The sequence below is a fragment of the Gasterosteus aculeatus genome, chromosome 2 (genome assembly GCF_964276395.1).
Source record: "Gasterosteus aculeatus chromosome 2, fGasAcu3.hap1.1, whole genome shotgun sequence".
Classification (NCBI taxonomy): Eukaryota; Metazoa; Chordata; class Actinopteri; order Perciformes; family Gasterosteidae; genus Gasterosteus; species Gasterosteus aculeatus.
Window position 1 is genome coordinate 12,923,354 of NC_135689.1, and position 19,002 is coordinate 12,942,355.

The 19,002-nt window shown below is 42.7% G+C and overlaps 1 protein-coding gene across 10 annotated transcripts in view; it reads left to right on the forward strand.

Annotated features, from left to right (window-relative positions):
- The first annotated feature begins 271 nt into the window (after window positions 1-271).
- Window positions 272-19,002, forward strand: part of chl1a (cell adhesion molecule L1-like a) — a 39,355-nt gene continuing 20,624 nt past the window's right edge. For 6 of the 10 annotated variants that reach the window (XM_078083580.1, XM_078083584.1, XM_078083585.1 and 3 more), the window contains exons 1-11: window positions 12,410-12,593; window positions 14,512-14,688; window positions 15,298-15,406; window positions 15,508-15,686; window positions 15,825-15,947; window positions 17,128-17,298; window positions 17,487-17,528; window positions 17,740-17,851; window positions 17,954-18,135; window positions 18,238-18,372; window positions 18,735-18,878. In XM_078083580.1, coding sequence (XP_077939706.1) covers window positions 14,607-14,688; window positions 15,298-15,406; window positions 15,508-15,686; window positions 15,825-15,947; window positions 17,128-17,298; window positions 17,487-17,528; window positions 17,740-17,851; window positions 17,954-18,135; window positions 18,238-18,372; window positions 18,735-18,878 — 1,279 coding nt within the window. In that variant the 5' untranslated portion in view covers window positions 12,410-12,593; window positions 14,512-14,606. Of the gene's footprint in view, window positions 424-12,189; window positions 12,594-14,511; window positions 14,689-15,297; window positions 15,407-15,507; window positions 15,687-15,824; window positions 15,948-17,127; window positions 17,299-17,486; window positions 17,529-17,604; window positions 17,627-17,739; window positions 17,852-17,953; window positions 18,136-18,237; window positions 18,373-18,734; window positions 18,879-19,002 lie in introns of those variants that run through there. The other 4 variants (XM_078083582.1, XM_078083607.1, XM_078083609.1 and 1 more) reach the window with 4 other exon arrangements.

Consider the following 19,002-nt stretch of genomic DNA (forward strand, 5'->3'; position numbering starts at 1 on the left):
ACAACTGTAAGTGACTTTAATGAGGAGGCTGACTCTGTGTTTCCTCCAGTGGCCAATCAGAAGTAGAGCCTTTATGGTATCTGACAGCAGTCATTCCTCTGTCCCTTTTAAAATAGAGGATCGACCTCGTGGAGACTTTAGTCATAGCCGCAGTTGTTGACACAACAGTTTTGGGCGTTATTCAGAGAGTTTCCCGCGCTCAACTTAAAGCCAATCTCTCAAAAAGTGTCCCTCTAAGAATTGCAATGTTTGTCATAATGCAACACTACAGATTGTCATCGCTAATGAACTGTGTACGCATGACGAGCTTCTCACCAGGGATCTGAAGACGAGACACCAACTACATTCTTGTTGTCATCACTCCAGCTGGGGAAGCTGCACAACTAAATGGACTCCCAGACAACTTTGTGATGTTTTATTCAGGTATGTGACACTGTTTTATAATAATCCGTAATCTGGGTTTTCTGGGTTTTACAGTCACTACTGTTCTAGTTGCTGCCCAAAGAAAATGATGTTCACAGTTATACAAAATTACACCCACCCCCCCCCCCCCCCCCGTACTTATCGTATTGTGCGTCTGTTAAGGGGTCAAAAAGTGTAGAACATTATAGAGTTTGTACCACTTTTTGTTCACACGGGTTGTGGCTGATTGCAGTCGTTTTAAACACGCTTGCCTCCTACCTCCTTCAAAAGTAAGACACCCTTATGAATGCAGATGGTTCTTAGTGAGATCTCGTCCCTCTGTGCCCTCTGGCCACTTAGAGAGTGTAGGGAATTGGCAACGGGTGAGTCCCGGAGCATTTGCCACGCTGAGCCCCCTGCCAAGGCGACCCATTCGAGCCCAAGCAGCTTTGTCGTAGTGCAATAGGTCAAGTATTTTCTCTTTGTGCGACCCAACTTGACTGAAACTGGATAATTGGGGAATCCTGGGGTATTTGCTCCCTGTGGTGGTGTTCGGGCCAAGTTTCAATAAATTGATTTACAGTACAACACACAAGTTATCAGAAACGGGGCAGCTTTTAAATCTGAATTTGACTGTTTATTCAGCTAACTCACATTATCTTCCCTTCACATGTGCACGGTCATCTAGTCTGTAGGACACCTTTACTACTTTACTACTAACAAGCTGCACTTTGAGAATCATTTTAAACTTTAGGAATGTGACTTAACTGTATACATGAAAGCAATCCACAACATCAAGCGTAGCTGAGGATTTTTTATTTATTTTAGGCTGTATTACTAGTAGTACCGCTACTAAAAAAACAGTTAGTCGATTCATTGATTAGTTGATTGAAAGAAAAGTAATCAAAGAATTAATCCTTACAGTTTTTATGATAGATACTTCTTTTATGAGGAAAGCAGCAGCAGAAAGGAAAAAAATAAGTAGTATAATAGTAGTATTTCATCAAAATTTTCTCAAACTTTCGATTGACCAATTATCAAGAAAATAGTCAGCAGATTATTAAACAAAAGAACTGATTGTTAGTTGGAACAATGACAATTTTTGCCTGCAAATCAGAAAACAGTGAAAAATACCAAAAACAGTTATTCTTAGCGTGAGTACATGTATTCAAATGTCCGACTTTCCAATTTCAAACATATACATCACTTCTCATATTTGGTGAACAAGAACCAGCTAATATGTTGGCGGGACTTACAGTATGTGTTTCTGGCTCACTGCTTTCTGCAGTGTGAAGCTTTTTTTCTCAAAGAAGAAGAAACGGTGTATCATGCTGGTTGTTTTGAGCAAAGAGCTCTTCTCAAATAAGAATTGAGCCCTGTGAATTCACGGCTCACTGGCCTTTTCTGGTTTAGAGGCAGAGAGAGGACGATAAATTCTAAATGTCAGATGGTGAGTGGTTTGTCTGAGTGCACTTCTTCCGAAGCAAGCGACTGAAAGCAAACTGATGAGAGATTCACGCTGGAAATGTTAAAACGCTTTGACAACGTGAAATGGAAATCAAAACGTCCCAAGGCAAACTGCTCACAGGGGGCAGCAATGAGAGAACACATTACTGTAAAGGTGTCCCTCCCTGTAAATCCTCCCTCCCACTGCTTTTCCAGAGGTTGTACACTCAGTCACCCTGGGACAGGCGTGTCCAACATGTGTTGCAGCATGCCAGGCATGCGGCCGCCACCTCTGTGCTTTGCGTTCTAAAGAAGAGGAGGGAAAATTGCCCTCAGCCACATCTGTAATTGTACAATACGAGTGATTTATTCAGTGCTGCAGTTTGACCGGAGGTGAAAAAAAAACTGGTTTTACAGTAGCGGGAAACTGACATGAAACATCTAAAAACTTTTATCTCATTACTGTGTAATCATTATATATTTTAAATGTAGCAGATTTAGGAAACCTTCTCTTAGTGCATAATGCACTGAATGGATTTGACATGCAGCCAAATGGTTCTTGATAGAAGCAGGTATATTTAGCTGCTGTCAGCATGTGAGCAGCTCATTGTTTTCCATCAGGAGCAGTTCAGTGTAAGTGCCTTAGCAGGCAGGGGGCGAGCTCCTCAGACACTTAATCAGTGACGCGTATGGAAAGAGTAAAACTCTGCGCCAGTCCCTTACAATAAACACCAAACTATGTCATTTATTGTATAAATAAGCTGAATAGGTCATAAATAACTTCCAGAGGAATTTCAGATGGTTGAGTGGGTGCATCTGAGTGCCACTCGGAATCAATCTGTGTGTTGGAACTTTGTTGTTGTTGGCCTTGTTGACAAGGCCAACAACAGTTGTGGATTCCCTCAATTTGAAATCATAGGAAGGCATTCAAACCTGTGTGTCTATCATTTAGTGTAAAGCATTTAAACCATTCTCACCCCTGAAAAATACAATAAATAAAGTTGCCGTAGGAACAACAACAACGTGTAAATAAACATATTCTGAATCCAACTGTACAATTTACCCATCAAATATTTTATCGTTACTGTAATCAATTCAACTAAATTGTCCGTGGGAAACTAAATGCAAAGACTGCTTTAAAGTAGGTTACAAAAGCCTGAATATAGCTCATATTCCCAAAGCAAAGAATGAATATGAAAAAAAAAAGTGATTGTGTTTGCTTTTTTATAGAAGCACAACAATCACACATTTTACATATCAATGGCCAAAGGGAAAGCATTCCAGTGGATTAACTGTTTAAGGACTGTTTAAGAAGATAATCTGAGAGAACTGCATACATGAATAAATTTAGCAGCCTGTGTGTCTACTCGAGAATGTAAGATAGCAGGTGCCAGAAACACACTGTCACAATGGATCCTTGAATGTTTAAGTGACATTAAAACTGAAATTTGCTTGACTTTTTTTTCTTGCATATGGTCCAACACAACAACGCGATCCGTCATCTTCCAGTACAGAAGTCCAATCTAAAGGGAGATTTTATGTGTGATGAAGGGGGGCAGGTGGCTCTGCTCCGTGGTTCATGATGTGATTATTAGTTTGTGTAATAACTCCCTGCTTTTGGGCCATAAAAGGACATGCAGGATTGGAATCCCGTCCGCAATTCTCACCGGATAATTTAATGATGGTGTGTTGGCGTGATGAGAAGACGACCCTGAAAGAGAAACTGAACGGGTTGAGAGCTCTGAAGTGTGTATTTGGTGAGTTGATTCATTGCTCTCCTCCGAGGACGGCCAGTCCACACTTGGAATGCTTGTGAAATGGAGTCAGTGACACGGGACCTCACCACCATCAACACTGTGCTTTAAAAACGCTTGCATCCTGTGGAAGAGTCTTTCGAATTCCCAGTAAATAGTTCCAGCACAGATACCAGCGGCCCTGTATCCATGGTGTCTGGCTTTCTGCCTCGCAGCTCTGGCAGTTCCTAACAACCTGGGGCAAAGGTCATGACCGCTCCAGCCGACCACTGTTTGGTGAAGTCAGCGCCTCACACAGGGGGAACAAATAACATTGCACCCCGTCTGAATTGGAGCTGAAGTCTCTCCAACGAGCACAAGAGGATCCGGATGATCTGGCTTTGAGGGCGGTCACGTATGCTTCCCTCAGCCTCCTGTACCCCCCGTGCTGCGCCTTTCAGGAGCTTTTATCCAAGTTCTATTGATAATAGGCTGCATTCCTCCTAGCAAGTGAAGAACATGGTTTGCTGACACTTGAAAGGCTCTTCACAGCATTCATACAGACGCTTTTGAACAGTGCTCACACTGTTGAGATCCTTCTATCAAGACAAACGCTCACTTGGAGATAGAAATACAGGAAAGGAGTTGGGACTTATACAGCACATTGTGTTGTATAGCGACAGCGCATCCCGGTTGCCAGACTATGAAGTAAACATCCTCTGTGCGTGTGGCCCCCCTCCTGCTGATTCCTGAGTGGATCATTGCAAACTTTGTGTTGTTTTGGTCCTGGAACCCGTAGGGAGGAAGCAACTTTAGAGAGGCTCATTCAAAACCATGGCATGTCTCACAATCAACACTGCTTCTGACTTCACAGCAGGTTGCAGGCACACGTGTGTTGAAACGTATCAATACAAGTTCTTCTGGCTTCCATAGGTGTAAAGAATTTGTGACGTACGTAGAGTTGTCATGTTCGTACACGTTAGTCTGCTTCAAGGCTGGAATGAACAACACAAGGCTCCACCAATGAGGAACGTATACTCGGTTTGACAGGTCTATTTGTTCCATTTCCAGTGTTGCCCTCGATTTTCAGTAACTTGTAAAGTGAACTGTTCTGGTTAGAGCAGGGGGGTCAAACGTGCGGCCGGCAAGTCCAGTGTGGCCTGCTGGAGGACTTTGCTAAGGGTAAAAATGACAGAAAGCCCCCTACCTAAAATGAGTTTGACACCCCTGGGTTAGAGTATTAACCTTTACCTAAATAAAAGTTCTATCATGAATTAAAAGTCTATTAGTCATACCATTTAAACCTAGGGCGAAAGCACGGTAATGCATTTAGTGAACACACGTTGAGAAAAATATCTTGTGAGATTTTTTGATAACCATCGGAACCAGCTGCCTTTTTAATGCTCCGAGTTTGACCCCTATGGGGAGTGTTGTACCTGCTTGCTTGAATTCCAACAACGGTGATGTTCTTTTTCCTATCAGATTTTCCTTAGGCCATTGAAACCCTAAATTCTACTCCAGTAGCACACCACGGGAGAATTACCTTTGTCCCTTGTTCTCAGCCCAATGATTTTGCTCATCGACAGACTGATTTTCTAACAAGGCCTTTCAACTGAAAGTCTCTTTTCCTGCTGCTGGAATTGAATTCGTATGCTAATGAGATAAATTCCCATGGATGTCTCTCGCCTGTTCCATAGATATGACCGCCAAAACTGCCTCCCGATTCCCGCCTCCCGCCTCTCGTTTTCTGTCTATTGTCCTGCTCACTCAGTCTTACTTTCGTGCATTCGATGGGTCATAATCTTGCACAAAACACTTAGTTGATAGGAATCTTCACCATGCTGCATCAGGCCTCGCAGAGGTTCAGGCGTACATCTCCTTGCGTTTCTTGAATAGAAAATAGAAAACTCCCTTCGACAGACATTTGTTTTTAAGTGACTTGAATTTCTGACTTTCTTGTGGATAGAATCTGCAAGATAGCCAGAAACAAAAATCCAGAATTCTTTTTAGGGGTTTGTTTGAATTACATTTTGGAACATTCTGAACTTAATTCTGGTTCAACTTTATCCTTTGTCCATTCTCTTGACTTTGTGCTGGAAGCGTCTGAAAGGCCCTTGTTAAGTTTTACCTTTTTGTGTGAGAATATGAGGAATTTGTTAATTGTCAGTCTGCAGAGTTGCCAGGGGGGATGTTGCAATCTCTGACACACCGGTTTCTGTTGATACTTGGCGCTGAAGGCGTGACCAGCCTCCTTGAGTTTAATCACAACCTGCCAACAATTCTATGTGTATATTAAAACATTTTGTGACTCACGTCGTCACACGCTGAAAGATGTCAAACAGCATGTCATCTGCAGACGGTTTGATCGGCGCCACCATCTCCTTCACATGTATGTTTTTTCTCTGCTCTGACCCTCTGTACACAAGCTCCAAAACTTCTGATTCAACATAGTGGAAAACCTAAAACACTCTTTAATAGACCCTTTCAATTGGGTGCGCGGACCAGAACAAACACTTTCATTCACAGTGTTCCAGAAATGCTAATGAAGAATGGCCCTAACACTTTCACAGGGGTACCCCAGTCACACAGCAGTGAGGCTTTCCCTCACTCAGGGCGATTCAAGGTACACTACTTTGTCTCCCGTTTCAAGAGTAATTTACACCATACAATTGGATGGATCTCCTCAAATGTCATTGGCTCTGAGCTATAGTATTGATATAGAAGTATTCACGTAAGGATCAGTGGTTATTTTTTCTTCATGATATTTAAATTTCAGAAACGGTTATATTCTTATAGGTTTGGTTATGTATTAAGCTTCTGTTGGAGTTTGCTTCCCATGTAATGATGTTTAAGGATGATGTTTAAGGCCCCACAGACCTGCTGCCTTGTCCACACCTGTGGCGTTTTCAAAAAAAGTCCAGATGGAAGATAGTCTTCCTGTAGTGGATAAGAGTGTTGTAAAGTGTTGACTTTGGCAACTCTGTGTTAACGCCCACTTTGACTGCCAGGAACCTTTGCGTGACACTTGACAGCCAACTCTCCCTGACTCCCAACATTACAGGAACAACACGATCTTGTAGATACACGCTCGACAACATCAGGGGAATACGTCCTCTTCTCACTCAGGAGGCGGCTCAGGTGCTGATTCAGGCTCTTGTCGCCATTTGTCCTCTGCAGCTCATTCAGAATGCAGCAGCTCGACTGGTCTTCGCATTCTCCCACACAACTCACACACTGGTGCTCACGTACCATGCTGTGAATCAATCGGGTCCAGTCTACCGTGACTAAAAACACTAACACATTGTAGCAACTAAATTTTACTTAATAATATAAAATAATAAAATAATGGCTCTTATCTATAGCAAGTTGTAGATCGGCTTATTTAATGAAATTGCACTTTCTTGTTTCTTGTTCTTTTGTTTCTGTATCCTTATGGTTGAAATGCACTTATTATAAGAATTATAAGCTTATTATTATACGCTTTGGATAAAAGCCTCAGCTAAATGACATGTAATGTAAAAAGTGCCGTCTTCAGCTTTTAAAATCTGTAAATTTAGTGTGTTGTCCAAACAATGTCCTAGTGTGACCTATTTTAATGCTAAAGTCAAAGATAAGCGCTCAATGTTTTGAAAAGATCCCAGCTGATTTTCTTCTCAGATTTTCTTTAGCTATATTTCTGGTAGAGCTACGGCCAATAGGAAGTCACAGCATATCTCAGGGAGGAGTCAGCAGCCATATTCATATCTATTGGAAATCTTTTGGCGAGGCTTATGTAATTTGTAATTCTACTGAAAAGGTTAACATAAAATTACCCGTCATTATGTAGAAAGTAAAAAAACGGATGTGTATTTTAGTTTTTATCCACCAGATTCTTAGTTACATTTGTAGTAGAGATTAGAGGAACATCCTCTGTTATCCATAGGATTCATGGCTTATTATGGTGATATTGACTTGGCATTGAAATTTAGATTAAATACTAAGCGGGCATCAAAATCATAATTTACTGTGGAATGGCAGTAGGAAGAGCTTTATCTGACTCCCAATTCCTTGACCTCTTATCTTTCAAAAGGCAACCAGAAGCAAGCATACAATTTATGGATGAGGAGCTGTTCCTCATTTACTCTGAGCAGGTTGTTTCCTGGGGCTAAGGCTTGGCCTTGATCCTTCTCGTCTTCTGACATGTTGCAGCAGATGCTTAATAATAACGTATTGATTTCCAGAGCGCCATGAGTTAGCAGAGAAGAGAACAAAATATTTATTTTTTGTAGAATGCTATCAAGCATTTAAATGTGTATTGTTTATGCCTCAATAATCTTCCCAGATTATGTGGGATTCTTCCTAATACCACACACACAGATGTGATTGTAACCTTGTCTCCGACGCTCTTCATCCAAACTAGCAGATGTTGAGGGATAAAAAGTATTCCACATCATTTTCTGTCGTGTTGCAGAAGAACCTAAACCTGCAGGTATCAGTCATTTAAAGACATTCATTTTTTCCCCCTTTTCTTTTAGACTGAATCTTGAGTAGTCACATCCACAAACAGGTGTTTCTTGGTGTTTAAAGAGTTTGGTGGGAAAGGACACGGGTGAGAGCGAGGGTGTTCACAACTGTTTCTGTGTGTTACAAGACCAGGCAGGTCTTGCCTTTGCGTGAGGCTTCACTACTTTGTGTGTCTGAGCCCTTTGGAGCTGAAGGCTAATCCACAGGATTAAGAAACAGCTGTCATTTCTAACCCTCATAAAATGGCAGTCATCACAGCGGAGATCATTGATGTCCGGGTCGCTGATGTTGTTGGTTCTTTCTTTCCGGAGGAATAATGAGAATAGAATAGCGCGTCAACAGGTGCACTCACTGTCCTTTGTCTCGCACAGACGCAGCCAGTGCGTATGGACACAATCATTTGTTTTGGGTAGATATGTGCTTTTGTGTGATGTCCGTCACACACCCGACCTTTCTTGAAACATGAACCCTGTCTCTGTCACTGTGCTTTGTGGGTGTGACTTTTTAGGCCTTGTCATCACTATTTATATCTATAGAACTCAGTTTTATAGATCCAGTGTCTTCATTTTTTAAATTATTTAAAAAATAAAGTGCACCGGATTGATGCACTTCATTTTAACATTAAAATTGTAAATCCAATCCATGCACCACAAAATCCTGTGGGATTTCACACACTTTTAATGTTAACTATGGCCATGTACGTACTCACACACAGGCGGACATATGTATGCCTCATCAATACCCACTTCATCCACTAAACAAAAAGATGGATAACTTAAGAATGAACACAACATATAAAAGACTTTGCCCACATTTCAAGTTGTCTTGCGGCAATGTTTTGTGTCCTGTGTTAAAAAGCTACATTTTCACGTAGTGTCTTGTGCCAATTCAGCACATCCTGCACATGAGTAACTTAAAATACATAAATCATTATTAAGTAAATTAAAAAAACATTCCTTTATGTCTATATGAACATAAAATGGTCTCCCCACCATCAAAATTCAAAACACAGGACTGGAGACAATTATGCCAACTGGTAATAATGGCCTTAAAAAACACTCAAATTGAATATTAAATTGAATATTTACTTCATCACGTTTGTAAACACAGACTGAAATCCCATACGAAATTTGGCCGAAATATTGAACACATTCACAGTTTCAAGCTAAATCTCTTCTGTTAATTTATGGGGCTTCTTCAAAACAACTTCCCCGACCCACTTCAGGCCTCCGAGATTATCCCGTCGACTAATTACCAGCTTAGTTCAGGCCGTAGAGCACAGCACTGCTCTCTTATTCGCCTCTCTGCAACAGTGATGAACATTGTGCCGGCGTGGAGGACGGTGCGAGGAGGTCTTCTCGAGGCCTTGGCGTTTGAAGGGAGGAAGCTGGGTGTGACTGTTTGTCGCCGCGCTGTCTCTCCCTGCGCGGCTAGCTGTGGAAAACTGATTAAGCTCCTGAATGCCACTCTTTGTCGCTCTGCTCTTCTGCAATGGACGTGTTTCTATGGTGACTCTTGTTGATGTCCTCGCTTTTGGCACTCAAACAGACTACATAAGAATTAATAGAAATTCTGGTTTTGATGTCATTTATTATAATATCTGCATGATTTCTGAGAGTGGGACGTATTTGGGGAAAAAAAAAGGCTAAGTGAGCGGAGTTGTTTTGAGGAAATATGTAGTCTCATGATCTGTGTTATGATATCTGGAACTTTTTGTTATAGCGTGACAACTGTCTGCGTGCCAGGCCAGCTCTGTTTTGTAGTTGAGGCTTCGCATGTCATTTGATAATTATCTGTGTGCCAGCAAACAAAATAAAGCTTAGCGGCACTTAAACGGGAGGCACGCCTCGAGAAAATTCCACACTAGAAAAGGTAACTGTTATTAAAAGATGGACGAGCCGTGACGTTAGTGGTGAAGCGCTGAAGGAGCATAATTTAATGACCTCAAACACCTGTTTACATTTTTTAACAAAATGGATCACAGGCAAAACCAGTCTGTGTTTGTATTTAAATGAATGGCACACGGCAGTGGATTATGATATTGAGAGTTAAAGCTACATGCATTGCAATGTTTTGGTTGTTTATGTTCTGAGGGGAAATCTGAGCTGCTTCACACTTTGACCTTAAACTTTAAACCTGTACAGAGTAAAAGTGCGGCGCTCCTGCGTAATACTGGAAGCACAGGTTTGATGTGCATGCGTCTGATGTACATCACACAGCTGAAAGAGACGCTGTACTGCATCATTAATTAATTACTGTTAATACATTACTAATTCAAACACACCACGTTTTTTTTATATTGAAGAAGCTATTGTTATAGGAGTACCAACGACGAGTAAAACGTTCCGAAAGCAGCTTCAAAGCAAACATGTTGCTGAAAATCCACATTCTTGTTGTTTGGCTTCGTAGATCAATGCAATAGTTTTGAGGACATCCCTCAGCAGTGTAGTTGCACGCTTGAGCGCTTTGGTGAGACAGCCAGTAAATTTGCATAATTACACAGTCTCACATTTGATTGACATCTTCAATTTTAAGAACGAGTTGCCCAAGAACCTATGTCGCCCAACCCAGTCTGTTTAAGTTGTGTACTTTGGTAAACCAAAGTTTGCGTATAGAATTTGTCTCAAGGCCGGCGCTCTCTCGCTTAGTCCCAGCGGACTAACAGCACCAACACCATCCATCACTGCCGGCATCGTCTGCATGACAGCGAAGCTCGTCTCTCTGCTCTGCAGTGGTGTGTCAGCCTGTGTGAAGTTTGTGCACATAGTGTTGTGTGGCTCCCTCGCTGAAATCTTTCCATTTGTGATTTCCAACATTGTTTGAGAATGTAATTGAATCTTGAATGTGGCCCAACCTAAGTTATTGTTGTGATTTACAGTGCATACTTTGGTGTGTCCTGCTGTCTGTACGTCCACACTTTGATTTATCTCATTCCACACACACACACACACACACACACACACTACATATTTGTACAGACATTTTACCCAGTCATTGTTGGAATATGCTAAGCATTTCTTGGGTTTCTTTGAAAGTTCTTTGTAATAGAAATGTATTTGTGAGCTGTGCAGAAAGACAGAAGAAAAATAATCTAAGGGATCTGTTTGGGGAGGAAATGCGTCATGACAAAGGCTCGGGGCAGGGACACCTTTGCTGTTACTCACCACAGGAGGGTGAGACGTCGATGGAGACGTGAAGTCGGAACCCACAAATTATGCTGGCTTTTGGTTTGTTTAACATTCATGGCAATTTAACAACCACAATGCTAAAGTCAAGAGTACAGGCCCCTGAAAATGTATGTATTTTATGTTTATATTTTAATGCATGTTAATGCATTGCATATTCTCGTTGTCTTATTTGAAACGCAGAGAAGGGAAAAATTGTCATTGAATAAGAAAGCCGCAAACACTTTTTACATTTTTTTTTCTGGATTCAAGGGGGCCTTTTCAAATGTTTTGTTTTGTCTAAACAAACCCTAAGATGTTCAGTTTTAAAATAGAAACTGTAAGAGAAAACCGACTGAGGCTTTGAAACACATGTTTCCATAAGATATTTTGTAATTATTGATCGGTTACATTATATTTTCAGCCTTCTTTTCTTTTGGCTTCAACACTGAAGACACGTGACTGTTTTACTGGTTGGAATATAAATTATGCCTATTGAGAGATTACAGATGGATAACATCCAGACCTCTGCAAGGATTGTTTATTTAATTCAAATAGCTTCAGGGGAAACACCAATTTAACAAAATCATTTCTGTGGCTATATTCAGATAACAAACTGGGCTTGAACAATGAAAATCTGCACGCAAAAAAAGAAAAAAGGAAGAACCAAATTCTTAAAGCCCTACTAGCCTGCTATCAACAGCGCAGTCTATTTCAGACATGTTCTCCCATGTCCTCCATCTATCAATACCCCGGAGCACAGCATGGAAATGAAAGTGCACAAAAGCTCTGGTCCTCTGAGAGAAGATGCCTCCCTCCTCTTTACAATGGAGACACACTGCATTAAAATCATAGGGACGGAGCTGGGTGTAAATGGGCGCACGTGGTTTGTGCGAGGCAGGATGGAGGGATCCAAAAAGAGAGAGAGGGAGAAGGAGAAGGAGAGAAAGAGAGGGAGAGACACGCACAGACTTCCCCTCGGCCCGTTCTTTAGAGCTCACTGGGTCGCCCCGCAGTGGCGGCTGTGCCCCGAGTCATTGTCGCAGGCTTAGAGGGTCTGTTTGCAAAGTGAGAGGCTTTCGTGTGACATATGTCATTTGAGTGAGTTTCCCGTCGCTCCTTTAGCCGCATGAGTAGAGGGGCGGGCAGGGAGGCGTGTCTGTGCACCACAAGAGGAACAACGTGAGGTTCAGGAGGAAGGACATGTCAGAGATGTTAGTTCAGAGAGAGTTGTCGGAATGATCCCTTGTTGGTCCTTTCCTGAACTTTTTTTATGGACTTGTAGTGCAGCAGACTTTGGCCTCTGCCTGAGGTGGATTTGTAATGTAGAATGACTCAAAAGCCAGTAAGTATTGGTTACTTAAAGAGTATGCTGCCATTAGTCACTTTGTGTATTTACTGTATATGCGTTTGAATAGAATAAAGCGTAATTTCTGCAGCTAGAACTTTGATTCGGTCTGTAGGGGTTCTGGTTGGTCTGAGGATATTTCAACTTAGCTGTAGTTTAGAGAAAGGGAGGGGGTTGTTGTACACAGTGTGTGTTGGCAAGGATTAGGCCTCGTCATGTAGTAGTCACACTCTTAGCGCCTTGGCCAACTGTTGGTTTAGGAAATGCAATCCCTGCGGATTTGTGGCCATGATCTGCCATGTGTTCAGGTAATAGATCCCTCGGCTCCCAAAACAAATGCTTTACGGTCTGTTTGCATAGGAACTCCACCCCATTTCACGCTCTACAGATTTTACCTTTTAAGTGGACTCTGACGGGTTTGTTAGGTTGACATTAAAGTGGCAGGTTTGCAGATTGCCACGTGCCCAATAAAATGCATTAATCTGCCTCACTTACAAGGTTCTGTGGGCGTGCATCAGGCGGTGGATTTGCTCCGCATGAATAAAAGTTGCCTCTTTGGTCGCGCTCATGTCACCGGTGGACTGCGGGCCTCACATCTAACAAGGACTCCACATACTCGCTCATGTAGTTTCTTATCTTTTCTTTACTCATGCTTCTATAATAGTAGTGCAGGTGGTCTCTAATGCAAGGCTGCATGTGCATGTGTGGCAGTGCACATTTGGGCATGTGTGTGTGTGTGTATCTCCATGTGAATTGTATTATACAATAGCACCAGTGAGATGAGAGAAGCTTACAGCTTTATTACAACATGAGAATGAAACAAACATCTCACCGGCTTTGTTAACCATTCAATCCGGTAGAAGATAATCGCAAAAAAGTCCTCACTGCAAAAAATACTCAATCGCCACAATCTCTCAATTTGTTTAATTGATTCTAAATTCCAGGAGCTTAATCCTGCATCTACTACATAAACCTACATTAACCCTTCTCACTAAGAACCCATGCAGCTTTGCGTCCTTAGAAGAACCCTGAGTAGCCCTCAGTCATTGTTATGCAGCGGACAGTGTGACTGCCGGAGCTCCCTGCCTTCGTTCTCCTGATAGCAGGATTAGTAGGAGGGTGAACCCATTTGGCATCGCCAGTGCTGCCACCACAGTTTCAGCACTGTGAGAACTGAGCCGTGAAACACTGACAGGCTTAGACCAATTTAAAGTCTGCCATCTTGGATCTAGCGATTGTGAAAAGGCAACAGCTTTGTGCCGGTCGGGTGTAATGCAAGCATGCCGTGCAATGCCACCGGCCAGGCCTCACAGTTCAAAAGGGTAATCTCCAGGGCGCTGACTCCACAACCATGAGGGACAACTCATTTTAGTCTCCTCAGACATTTTACATGCAGGTTTCATTACAGGTTCTTTAAATTAACCTTGAGCCAGAACTTTTTTATACATGACAAAATATACATGATATTTAATGTGCATTAATGTGTAATGGGCTGAGACTTGATTGTTCTGACTAGTGAAATATGATGATGATTTTTTTGCATCATTTGCAAGCGGTTGCTGTGCTAAGCCTTTTGTATAAATTCAATAAATTCCTCTTAAGCAATCTACATTTACTTACAAAACATCATGAAGAACATTGTTCTTAGCCTGAGTCAAAGCATGGGACAAGAAACCATCAAAACACAACAGAAAGAATCATTAATGCATTTTAATTGAGCGAAAAGAGAAACACTGCAAAGTGCACGGTTTTGACAGATTTTGGTGTGAAATTTTGGTCGAGCACTTTAATCCCTATTGTGTTTACTTCCACTTGGATGTCAGCAACATTAAGACGTGGCCAGTTTTCTTCAAGTGTGATTATATGCACCAAATAAAAATATATTCATGTTTTAATAGTTACCTTACTCTTTTAGGTCCTCCGTGCCTTACAAATCTAAAGTCTCAAGTCTCAAGCCAATTGATCATCATCAACACTTTCTGATCCCCACCGTCTCCACCGGGGAGGGACATGGGGTTGGTGGGGAGCCTGCAGCTTGTTCTGCTTTTGGCCTCGACCTCCACGGCCGCAGGCCTCAACATCCCCCTAGAAGGTACGAGTGTTTATGGTTGAAAAGCATTATTGTAAGTCGCTTTGGATAAAAGCGTCAGCCAAATGACAATGTAATGAGTGTCGCGATAACGAACATGCTTACTTAATCAAACTTAATCTCGAGTGAATATGAAGTCAAATTTCAAGTTTTGATTGAAACGGAAAGCAAAATCTGTTTGGTCCTATATTTATAAGTTGAACTGGTAGCTTAATTTGTAATGGTTCATTTCATCCCGCTCTCTATTTTGACATTTGTCTGAAGTGCGGTCCATTTTTTTAGCCGCCCACTCTGCTTGAATATTAAGGTTAACAGCCTTTTCAACAAATACCAACGCAATTGTTTTGTACTGAATTGTTAATGTCACAAGCGTTGCAGCGGAGGTGTTTTGTTTAGGGCCATGAAGGCATTGCACTCAAGTGCCGGTGAGCTGTTTTAGTTCAGGCACCTTTATTTGTCCGGATTATAGTGCTTCTCAACAGCTTATAGGGCAATGGGAGAAGAATAGCAAAATGCAGGGAATATCTTTTTTTTTTTTGCCGTGTGATCTTATCACAGAAACATTGTCACTAATGGTAACATTTAACACTTTTATGTCCCTTCACATTGCAGTGGAGCAGCCTCCAACCATAATAACTCACACATCTGGCCCCATTGTGGCCCTTCCCTTTGACAACACAATTACTATCAGGTGTGAGGCCAGGGGCAACCCGCCACCGGAGTAAGTGAAACAAACGTTTTGAATGCAGGACGAACAAAATGCAAAACATTCTGAATATTTCATCGCCTGATGGAAACCTGCTGTACATTGTGCCCCGACAGATACAGATGGACGAAAGACGGTGAAGACTTTGTCCCCCCCTACGTGACGACGGACCACCCAGGTGGCACCTTCGAGCTCCACAACAAGGGTCTGCAAGCGTTTCAGGGAAAGTACCGATGCTACGCTTCCAACGAGCTGGGAACTGCCATGACGGAGGAGATTGAACTTCGAGTTCCCAGTAAGTCATCTTTTAGATATAAAAACAATGTATTCAAGGCAAATGCTGGTGGTTGCTTTTCTAGGTCAACATATAAGTGAATGTCCTTTCAACGTTTTCTTGATGTGATTTTCCTTTTGTGTGACGTCGTTTTATTAGGTATGCCGAAGTTTCCTAAGGAGTTCAATTTCCCCGTTGTTGTTAAAGAGGGAGAGCCAATTGTCCTCGAGTGCAACCCTCCAGAAGGCATGGCCCCACGGCAGATTTACTGGATGTCGTCCGGTAAGCCAACTATTCATGCTCGTAATGTAAATGTTGGATTAGCATGTTGGCTGGTGAAGTTTTATTAAAAATCGAAAGGCCAGTCAAGCCGTTTGGTCCCTCTCAGTGGTGCTTTAACTTTTGTGACGTTGATGGGGAACGAGTACAGGTACGGGGAGGGAAACACTTGCAAACCGCTAAGGGATTGTGCGTATTATGGATAGCGTCAAGGACAACCTGAAGTTTCCCCCAGGTGAAAAGAAGGAGCAGGTGCCACGTCGTGCTTTCTCGAAGGCATGCGGCCGTCTTCTAGCCCTTCTACTGGCCATCAGGGAAGTGGCAGTGGCAATAAAAACACGGTCACGGGGAAAGATACACACTTGAGGCCCACAAGTTTCGTCCCGACTCTGCCAAAGAAAAGTAATTTACTGTGTACAAAGTCACCTCGGTTGCGGTTGAAGTGCTTTGTCAAAAAGGGGCTGAGTTTTCTGTCCAAACGCCCTCAAGAGCTCCTCAGCTACATCCAACAAATCTGACTGATGTCAGAGAGAAAAAACAGTCTTTTAGGTGTTTGGGCGGACGGGGCCGAGGAGCAGAGTGAATGAAAACAACTTGAAAAGCATCCCCGTATTAAATGAAGTTTGATGTCTTTGTCTCGGCTTCACGCATTTATTTTTTAGGGATTGTTACACAAGTTTAAAAAATGCTACAAGATACTTTGATCTTGTAGCACGCACCACACAAGCACTAGCAGGAAAAGGTTTCTGTCACCTCGCATCAGTGCCATGTAATAAGAATCAGAGCATTGACTAAACAACCAAAGACTTACGGCGGCGTGTCAAAGGAAACCCTTAAGGACTGTGTACGGGATGACCCAGGAGTGACACACAGCGCCGCTGACCCGTTGCTTAAATAATGGCTCCATGTAAACCAAACACAGTGCACTCTTAAGTTCACTGGCTCTATACAAGGAAACCCTTCTGGGCATTTCCATTAACGTCTAGTGAACACTGCACTCCAGTCTGTTGTCATAGGACCTCTAGTATAGTTTATTGGTCAAATACTTTTTTACTCTTGCTGCTGACCCTCTGGTGGGCATTTAAGACGTTCTGTCCAATTTATGATTTCTTACCAGGCAAAATGAATCTACTGTCCCCATTGACAACATGTTATTGATACCTTTTAATATTCTCTTTTCCAGATCTCAAGCACATTGAGCAGGATGAGAGGGTTTCCATGGGCATCGATGGCAACCTGTACTTCTCCAATGCCTTACAGAACGACAGTCGTGCGGACTACTGCTGCTTCGCGCACTTCTCCAAAATACGCACCATCGTCCAGAAAACCCAAATGGCCGTCGTGGTGAAGAGCTGTAGGTTTACAAAAAACAGTCTGTGTGGCCGTAACCACTTGTTACTCGCGATATCAAGTAAATATCTCTGAGAGGTGAAAAGAAAACGTTATTGAGACCGAGAATCGTTGCTTGTCTGGTCATGTTTAAGCTCCAGGAAAATCTACCAATACCAATATCACTCACACATTATTTTGTCTTTCTTCCAGTGAAACCTGGCAACGAGTCCACTGACGCCGCCGACAATGCCAGTGAGTGATTCACACATCAATGCCTTCACAGAATGAATCAAACTGCATCCTATGTGAACAGGCAGCATGGGTGGTTTCCATGTTGCAAAGAGCTGCAGGTAGCAGATGGTTCAAGACGAGAGCTGGTTATAATCGTTAGTATTGTTTATCTAAACGTTGATTAAAATGTCCACGTTTGACTGAAGAAGACTGTGCTCTGTGTTCATCACAGCTCAAGCCCGCCCAGCGCGAAGACCCAGCCTGTTGCTGCCCTCTGGTGTTCAGACGGAGAAGGTGCTGTTGAAGGGGGAGAACCTGCAGCTTGAGTGCATTCCTCAGGGATAGTATGTACGCGTGCTGTATCAGCACAGTGACTGTACATATGAGCAATGTGTTGTCGTATGCACCTGCTACTGCGTGTCATAACATGTCGTTTCATGTCGTAGTCCCACTCCAACAGTAAAATGGATGAAAATGGGAGACAAGCTGCCTCTTCGGACACAATTGAACAACTTTGGAAAGCTGTTGTTCATATCTTCTGTAGATGAGTCGGATGGCGGGAAATACATGTGTAAAGGCCAAAACCCGGCTGGAGAGGTTGTCCACTACTTTGATGTAATAGTGGAAGGTAGGAACTGACATCTATTGCTTTTTGTTTCAAAGAGACCAGCTGTTGACAGAGGAATGGCAGTTTGGTCTTAAGCCAATCTTCTTAACATCCGCTCATCAGATCCGCCAAAGTGGGAGACGGAGCCTCCTCAAAGCCAGCTGACTGTGATTGGGACTGATGTTCACATCAAGTGCTCGGTCAGCGGAAAACCACCGCCGGACATAACGTGGAGGAGGAACGGGGATTTATTCAGAGGTGAGGGGGAATAAATCAAGCTGTGGTTTTAAGGAGGACAGTGCAGCGAGCAGTCACACACACACACACACACACACACACACACCTCCCACAACTTGAACCGCACAACGGAAACCTGACGCCTTCAAAGCTCATCGGTGGACTTGATTCCTTGAAAGGGAATGTTATCAACAGTTTCCCAATCTAACCTGAACACACTGGCACCAGTTGTAGTTACAGTCCTTTAATAAACCCAAGAAGCAAACACTGTTTTGTCTCTTACGGTATTCGTATGAGATGGTTGGTTGTGCTTTAGTCGAGTCGTTGTGAAAGAACTCTGATGACATGTTGTTGTGTGTGTGTGGTGTTGTTGTTGTTGTCAGATGACCTTGGGAGCAACAACAAGCAAGTATTTGATGACACTTTGGTGTTCCTTAACGCCGGAGCACAGGACAGTGCTGTCTACCAGTGTGAAGCCTCCAACACTCACGGCAGTATCCTGGCCAACGTTAACGTCATGGTCATGAGTGAGTATTGCAGCAGGACTTGAACCGTGCACGGCCAGCGACAACATGAATACAATGGCTACTTTATCAGGCGGGAAATGCTGTGTTGTTAGCTTAATGGCATTTCACAGTTCCTTCAGATTTA